At 45.0% G+C, this 8,955-nt stretch overlaps 1 protein-coding gene across 1 annotated transcript in view; it reads left to right on the forward strand.

Annotated features, from left to right (window-relative positions):
* Positions 1-1,538: 1,538 nt before the first annotated feature.
* Positions 1,539-8,955, forward strand: part of LOC306929869 (threonine--tRNA ligase 1, cytoplasmic-like) — a gene marked incomplete at both ends in the record, with an annotated part of 21,694 nt that continues 14,277 nt past the window's right edge. The window contains one exon of the mRNA XM_079510601.1: positions 1,539-3,623. Coding sequence (XP_079366727.1) covers positions 1,539-3,623 — 2,085 coding nt within the window. The remainder of the gene's footprint in view (positions 3,624-8,955) is intronic.

Consider the following 8,955-nt stretch of genomic DNA (forward strand, 5'->3'; position numbering starts at 1 on the left):
CGGCGCTGTCCATGCAAGTTAGAATGAGTGTGTGTGTGTGTGTGTGTGTGTGTGTGTGTGTGTGGCTGGCTGCCCTGTGGTTGGCTGCGTGGGGATCGCCATGTGAGGGGGCTAGCCAATAAGGGCCCTGTGTTGCATGTGGAGAATTGTGTAGGTTAGTGTGTGTGGTGCAGCCGAACGGGGTGGTGAGAACATGAGGGGGATGTAGCACAGCAATCGGTGACCCCTACATTAAGCTGTGTTGCTCCCAAGATGCAGTGCAAATGCGTGTTGTAAGCAACCGTAGCCAATGGGAAAACAGGATGCAGTGTTGCCAGGTCCGCGAATTGTAAGCGAGTTGTAAGTAGCGTGTTGAATGGCATATTGTCTGGGCTTGTTTTCATAGACGTGGCAACAAATTAGGCGGGGGTGTCGGTGCTTGTGGCGTGTTTGTGTTTATTATTGATATTGATGTTGTTTGTGAGTGTGGACGGGAGGCGGCTCTAGTGGCAGTGCAATGACAGTTTTTACGCGGGTGTTGTTAAATGTGGCCGTGCGGCGCGACATGAGGAGATAGCCGTGGATCGACGCGGAGGGTAAGTCTGTGACGTGTTAGTGTGTTTAGTGGGTTGTTGCAGTGTGTGTTGCAGTGTGTCAGTGACGTAGTAGCTGGTGCCTTTTGTTCCTGTGCGTGCGCACAGCGTTTTGGGCACACCTTTTCAAATGTATAATAGATATAACAAGGTTGGATGGCCCTCCCTGACAGAGAGACGAGAACTGCATCGGCACCTGTTCTTGTATAAAGCTATGCTTGGAGATTGTCCTAAATACATCTCATCTTTCCTGAAATGGGACTCTGAACCCTACCACACCCGGTCAAGTAATTTCCCCAAATTCAAGGTACCAAAAGTTAACTCTGGACTAGGTAAATCTGCCTTTAGCTTCTGTGGCCCTAATACATGGAACGACCTTAAAATTGACCACATTGGTACCCTTAGACCCCCACAATATGTAACTGTTTTTAGATCATTTTGAAATTTGTTTTAGCTTTTTGTAATTCACATGTATACCTTTTGTTTTTCTTTTCCTGATCTTCTGATGTATTGTGAGGTTTTCTATGTGATTGTATTACTCAACGACACTGAAAATGAGTTTGATTACTCAATGTAAATTTGAGAATAAATACAACTTCAATGAATGAATGAGGTCAGTGTTGTGATCTTCATATATGGAGACGGCCATATATGGTGGCGTGACATGTCACGAGGCATGGAGATTTCTGTATCTGTCTCTGTGTCCCTTTATTCCCATTAAGATGATATTTGTCAGTCATGCCCAAATATGGAGTCTATGCTGATAGCTGTCAGAACATGCCCCACCCAGTTATTATGTCTGTTTCCCTTTTATGCCCATATATGGAGTTCTTTGTCAGGCATGCCCAAATATGGAGTCTTCTATGCAGATGTCAGACTGATGCTCTATGATATCATGCTGCTAATATAAGTCATATTGAATTTATCTACACTCGCACGACATCTTTTTTTTTATCATTATTGATTATGGCTGAAGCAGAAGACTCTAGAGTCCGGGCTGAGTTGGCGCCACCACCTCAGTATATTGAGGAGCGCATGTCTCTCTACACGAAGCTGAAAGCGGAACACAATGGCCTGTTGGCCGAGAGGGCCGAGAACGCCACTCTCCCCATCAAGGTGACCCTGCCCGATGGGAGGGTGGTGGACGCCGAGTCCTGGAAGACCACGCCGTACCAGGTGGCGTGCGGAATCAGCAAAGGTCTCGCCGAGGACACAGTGATCGCTAAAGTGGACAACTCTCTGTGGGACTTGGACAGACCGCTGGAGAATGACTGTAGCCTGGAGCTGCTCCAGTTCGGCGACGAGGAAGCCAAAGCGGTGTACTGGCACTCCAGTGCCCATATCATGGGGGAAGCCATGGAGCGGGTCTACGGAGGCTGCCTCTGCTATGGTCCACCCACCGACAATGGTTTCTACTATGATATGTACCTCGAGAACAACGAGCACATCTCAAGCCGTGACTTTGCCTGTTTGGAGACCTTGTGCAACAAGATCATCGAGGAGGAGCAGCCCTTTGAGAGGCTGGAGATTAAGAAGGAGACCCTCCTGGAAATGTTCAAGTACAACAAGTTTAAGTGTCGCATTCTGAACGAGAAAGTCACTACCCCTACTACTACGGTTTACAGGTGTGGTCCATTGATTGACCTGTGCTTAGGACCTCATGTGAGACACACCGGAAAGATCAAGGCCCTGAAGATTCACAATAATTCATCCAGTTATTGGGAGGGAAAGGCTGACGAGGTAAGCCTCCAGAGAATCTGTGGAATCTCTTTCCCTGACCCCGAGATGCTCAAAGAGTGGGAGACACTCCAGGAGGATGCAAAGAACAGAGACCATATTAAAATAGGCCAGGAGCAGGAGCTGTTCTTCTTCGACCACAAGATGAGCCCAGGGAGCCCCTTCTTCCTGCCTAAAGGGTGCTTCATCTACAACACCCTGTTGGACTTCATCAGAAGTGAATACAGGAAGAGAGGCTTTCAGGAGGTGCAAACTCCCAGCATCTACAACAACAAGTTATGGCAGAAATCTGGCCACAGCGAGAACTACAGCGAGAACATGTTCTCCTTTAAAGTGGAGAAGGAGAATTTTGCCCTCAAACCCATGAACTGCCCCGGTCACTGTCTGCTGTTTGGCCATAAGACCCGCACCTGGAGAGAGTTGCCCTTCCGCATTGCTGACTTCAGCGTCCTACACAGGAATGAGCTGACGGGAACCTTGAGAGGCCTCACCGGGGTTCGCCGCTTCCAGCAGGATGATGCTCACATCTTCTGCTCCATGGAACAGATTGAGGGAGAGATCAAAGGTTGCCTGGACTTCCTACACGCCGTGTACAATGTGTTTGGATTGTCATTCAAACTCAACTTGTCCACACGGCCAGAAAGGTTCATCGGAGAGTCTCAGATCTGGGACCAGGCAGAGGAGAAACTGAGAAACGGCCTAAATGAATTTGGGCAGGAGTGGGTTGAATGCCCTGGCGATGGAGCTTTCTATGGACCAAAGATTGACGTTCAGATTAAAGACGCCATCGGTCGATACCACCAGTGTGGCACCATCCAACTTGACTTCCAGCTCCCCAAACGCTTGAATCTCAAATTCACCAGCAGCGGTGGGAAGAGCGAGGAGCCGGTGATCATTCACAGAGCCATCCTGGGATCCGTGGAAAGGATGTTCGCCACCTTGACCGAATTCTACGGAGGCAAATGGCCTCTATGGCTCTCCCCCCGCCAGGTGATGGTCGTGCCTCTGGGACGCACATGTGTCGAGTATGCCCAGAAGGTCCATCAGGAGTTCCACAGCAGCGGTTTCATGGCAGACATAGACCTGAACCCCAAATGCACTATCAATAAAAAGATCTGTAATGCAAAGCTGGCAAAGTACAACTTCATCCTGGGGGTGGGAGAGAAGGAGAAAACGAGCGGAACCGTTAATGTGAGCATGCGGGGCATGTGGGACAACAAGGACAACGAAATCCAATGCAGTGTGAAGGAGTGCATTGAGCGTCTGCAGAAGCTGAAGTCCTGCAGGAGTCCGGACGCCGAAAAGGAGTTCCACGCTGGCTTTTCCTCACCTTGTCCTTTTTGTTTTTTATTTAAATGTTTTTTTTGTGTGGCTTCCGCCTTTATTTTATATTTTTTATGGAGGGACAGACGGTAGGCTGACAGGTAATGGGGAGAGAGATGGGGGGAAGACATGCAGTAAAGGCCGTCGGGATCGGGAGTCGAACCTGCGGCACACTGCCAGACTGGATTACCAGTCACCTTCTTGTCCTTTTGAACCATTCAAATGATGTTAAATGTTATGTTTAAAGGTGCATTCAATTCAGCATTCAATGTATGTACTAAGGGATTGTTTTAAATATATGTTGAAAAATATATATAATTAAAAAAAGGAAAAAAGTGTTTCGGGTGATTTGGAAAACCCCCCGGTCCGCCCCGGTAACAAGATGTGCACATGCACGCACTACAGTGGGGGGGACACTGATGGATTTATAATTAAGATAAAACCCATTAGTTGCATATAAAATGCAGAAGGGACCATTAATGATTCCAAGGATATAAAGGACTGTATTATACTGAATTACTGAGCTACACAGGGCTATAACTATAAAAAAAATACTTTAGAGAAAGTACTCAAAGAGTACACAGAAATACTCAGCACCCCAACACTAGGCCGAGAGCCTATGACCAAGTTAACAATTAGTTTTAACAGGATTAATTTAAGCAGAAAGTACTCTTTTAGAAAAATACCTTTAGTAGTCAATTAAAAAGATGAGTCCACCAGAAGAATGATTGTCGAGTCAGAACAATTATGGTTTAGTTAATTCATTTTCAGATCAGAGAGATAGAACAGATCCACACACAGCCAAATTACAAAAAACTCTCACCCTGTGCGACAAACGGCACAGGGTTCTCTCTCTGACGAACAATTCATTTCAAAGGCATTAATACTGTAAAATACGTATTGTTGATACACATTTCATTGGCGGAATAGACAGTTAATCTCCACTATGCCACGCTGGCACTGCTCATTGGACCAGCACATAGCTGATGAGACTGATATCGGGACAGCTTCCTTAATTCCGTCATGGAGGGCATAGACCGGGACAGCACTGAGGCTGGCGTTGCTATGGCAACCTGAAGATAACATTTCTTCCCGGCTAGCTGTGCACTCTTTACAGAGAGAAATGCTCCCTGCGCAGCTATCTCTTTTCTCACTAGGCATCAAGGTCAAATACATGCAGTGTTTATCCAAATAGACCTCTCAATATGCCAGCTAACTTTTGTGGCTACAGGCAGACAGTATGGAGCCTAATTAAGATATAAAATCTGAGCTTGGCGTCAGGCAATCCATAATATAATATGATATAATAATATAGGTCTGAGATGATTAGGCCTGTGGAGGGTGACATGACATAAATAGGATAAGGAGAACACAGTCTGGGCCTAAAGGAAACATTGACACCAGTCCACAAAAATACCAAAGTAGCAGATCTACCAGATCCATCAACACGCAACAGGCCAATAGCACGCACACCAAGGCCTGCCCTCACTCGATCATGATTGGTGGAAGGCCCCTCTCTATCCTGATTGGATAACGGAACCTAAGGTTTTTTGACCCCCAGGGGTTAACTGGGGACAGGGAGGAACTCCTTATATGGTCAGCACACTCTATAGTAGGGAGGATTATCACAACAAAACAAAAAAAGAAGTGATATTTGAATTAAGTGAAATCACTGAATATACCTTTAAGAAGTGAAATGATTCATTATTTGAGTTATTATGTAGCAACATACATTTTATCAATTCTGTTTATGGAACATAAAAGCATGGTTACCAGTAAGGCGCCCTGAGGGCGAGAAGCGACCTAAAGTAGCCTGGCTAATAAGCCAGACTAATATCACACAACACTGTCGCGGTATATTAGTCTGGGCTGGCTCCACTTGGATTTCATTTCCCGGGGGGCGGGTTCAAACATTTTCTCTTTGACGCAATTGGTCAGAGCTACTGTCAGTCAAAAGTCTCAAGCATTGAACGTCACTGTACCAAAGCCCGCCCATATTGCATACCATGTCTCGATTGGTCCGACCTGTTCTCGGTTGTAGGAAAGAGGCGTGCTACTGAGCCTCGCCAGACCGTAATCCGCTGGTAGGCAATTTTTTTTTGCCAACGGCTGATTCGGTCTGGTTTATTAACCAGGCTAGACCTAAAGGGCGAGGTTGCGCTGAAACAGTAGAGCTTAACTGCTGGCCGGCTCCATATATGCAGATCTAGTATGTCAAACCATGTATGGCTATCCAGGGTTTGATGAGGTCAGTGTCGTGATCTTCATATATGGAGATCCAGGTGATGATAGTCAGCTTCACATATGCCATGTGTTGTACCAATTTGGCTCATTTGCAAGTTTGCAACCACACTGGTTAGCATAAGACTGTCACAATTGACATCCACATATATGGGCTTAATATCATATCATCATATCATCATCATCATCATACTATAATTAACCAAATGTCTGTCTGAATGTGTGTGTCTGTCACTGTCACTGCCGTGGCTCCTCACTGCCTGCACCAATCACTCCCACTTTTCACACAGGCATTGACCATAATAATATGGAGGGCGTAACAAAGCCCTTTTTTCGAGTTCACACATTAATGATTAATAATGAATTTATTAGTGAATTAAAAATGCAGTACCCCCCGTGGCAAGTATTTCACAACGGGTAAGGGCTAGTAATAATACCACCTGTTTCTAAATGTCACATAATGCAGGAGGCAGCAAAATGTTGTGTTATTGAAAACAATAACACAACATTCTTCTAACAAAACACTTAGAAGAAGAATCAAATGCAGGGCATTTCTTGACAGAAAGTAGCTCATAACGTTTCTATGGTGGATTTTTATGAAACAAAAACTTTGCAGATAGAAAGAGGATAATCCAAGCTTTTCGTACAGCTGCAATGTTCGTGGTGAGTTTAACATTGTTTAATGCAATCAGACAGGACTTTTCTGTTTGGATGAATGGGCTGTCAAGGCCATAAAGTAGTTTTTTGCCACTCAGTGGACGTTCCCGCATAACTTCCAGGTACGATGATGTCACGCGCATACCCTATGGGATTGTCTGGGGTTTTTTTTCTTTTTTTAATTGTCGTTATCAGGCCTGAAACAACTTCCTAACATGGCACAGTTGAGAAGCACGAGTTGAGGTTCTCCATGTATGGCTATCCAGGGTTTGATGAGGTCAGTGTTGTTGATCTTCATATATGGAGATCCAGGTGATGATAGTCATCTCCACATATGGAGATCAAACATAAATATATGGGCTTAATATTGATGACATCAGGGATCTCCATATATGGGCATAACAGGGATTGTAGGCGTGATGTCACTAGGCGTGACGAGGCCTGACGTCACGAGACGTAATGGACTGGCAACCATACATGGAGGCGTGACCGACCGAACGACTGGTGGATTTTGTAGGTTGTCCTAGTAATCTGCGACCTTCGGTCGCAATTATACTTAAAGGGGAATACCACTCATTTTCAACATTTTACCATGTCATTAATATACCTTAGAGGTGTTGTGTGTTTCCTAGAAAAAGCATTAACAAAAAAGATCCACCATGTTAATGATTTTTTTCAGACCTCCAGTTCTAGGAAACACAGAATATGGGGGACTTTTTATTATTTCTACACAACAGCTCTAAGTTATATGAATGACATAGTAAAATGTTGAAAATGAGTGGATAAAAGGCATGGATAAGATTCAAATGTGACTCTTTTGTGATGTGATATACTGTAAATGTGGGTCCAGATGAGAGATACAGTGGTAGGGGCTGCAACTGTGGGTGATAACTGAGAACTACTACAGAGCCTTTATGGACAGTCATACTCCATCCACTGGGTAGCTAAAGTTTTCAAATAACTGTAGTGGAGTAAAAAGTACAATATTTGCCTCTGAGATGTAACGTAAAAGTATTGAAAATTGGGAACACTCAGTACAGTACTTGAGTAAATGAATGTACTTTGTTACTTTACAAGAAATTGATGGCGACTCGTTTGCGGCAGCGACGCTGAGCGTAACCGCTCTTGACTTAACCTCTGCTGATGGGGTTGACCGTTCCAACCCCATGAGCCCATTAGGTTTGCAAACTTTGCACTTCAGGTGCCACTATGTGTCAAACCCCTGCCTGACGTTCTCCATTCCTGTTTACTCTCAGACATGCTCATGCACGTACACACACACACACACACACACACACACGCGCGCACGCAAGTCGTACGTGCACAGCTTTGAATGACTATACTTGTGAGGAAATCAACTGTAACTAGAAAATACTGCTCCTGAAGAAACGGTGTGGGCTCGAGTAGCTCCCTCGACGCGATGATGATGTATTCCTATTGGTTGACCCACATGAAGTCACAGCCGAGCAAGAAAACGGGCCCAGGAATAAAGATGTACGATAACATAATAGTGGGTTTATACCGCTCCATTTGTCCACACTCCTTACATCAGTGGTTCCCAAAGTGGGGTCCGGGGACCCCCAGGGATCCTTGAGGGAGTTCCAGGGGGTCCCCAGCTAAATGATAGTTAGGAACCAAATGGGTTCCTAACTTTTATGGGTCTGTAACTCCGAGTGTACAAATGGAACCAAATGGACCCTAATGGGTCCATTTGTACACTCTCAGAGTTAAATTAACATTGATTTTACAATATGAATTGGGGGTCCCAGAGATAGAAATGTCATTAAATGTGGGTCCGTAGACTAATGCATGTCAAACTGGGGGTCCTTGAAATTAAATGGGTTGAGAATCACTGCTAGAGCCGTAAAAATCTTCTCTTATGGGGGTCCCTGGCATATCTTTTGGGGGTCCGTTTTTGACATGAAAACCTTTGGGAACCACTGCTATCAATTACACACCCCATGAAGTCTTGAATTGATAGAGATTTTGTTTTGCATTCCTACAGTAAGCCGTAAGTTGATGAGCGGCGGAGACTCTTTGAGAAAATAAGTCATTTTTGCGTGAACTACTCCTTTAACCCATTTAGACCCGAGGCCTTCTACATTAATCCTAACCTGACTTTTCTGGAAAACTAATTCAAACTTTTCCAAAACAAATAGCTAACAGCTAATGTTACAAAAAGGGGACCCCCAGGGGTCTTGAGAGGGGGGGTCGGTGGTTCCAGGTGGTCCCCAGCTTAATGGTTGTTAGTTAGGAACCAAATGGACCCTTACGGGTCTGTAACTCTGGGAGAGTGCACAAATGGAACCAAATGTTCGTTCTTTCAGCTCTCACATCTCGCATCATATTGTGGTGTAAACTTTCAGAATTCTGAAAGCCATTTCCAACCCTAACCTTGAAGCCGAGAAAAGCTGATATACAAGCT

Source organism: Electrona antarctica, assembly GCF_951216825.1.
Source record: "Electrona antarctica genome assembly, chromosome: 9".
Classification (NCBI taxonomy): Eukaryota; Metazoa; Chordata; class Actinopteri; order Myctophiformes; family Myctophidae; genus Electrona; species Electrona antarctica.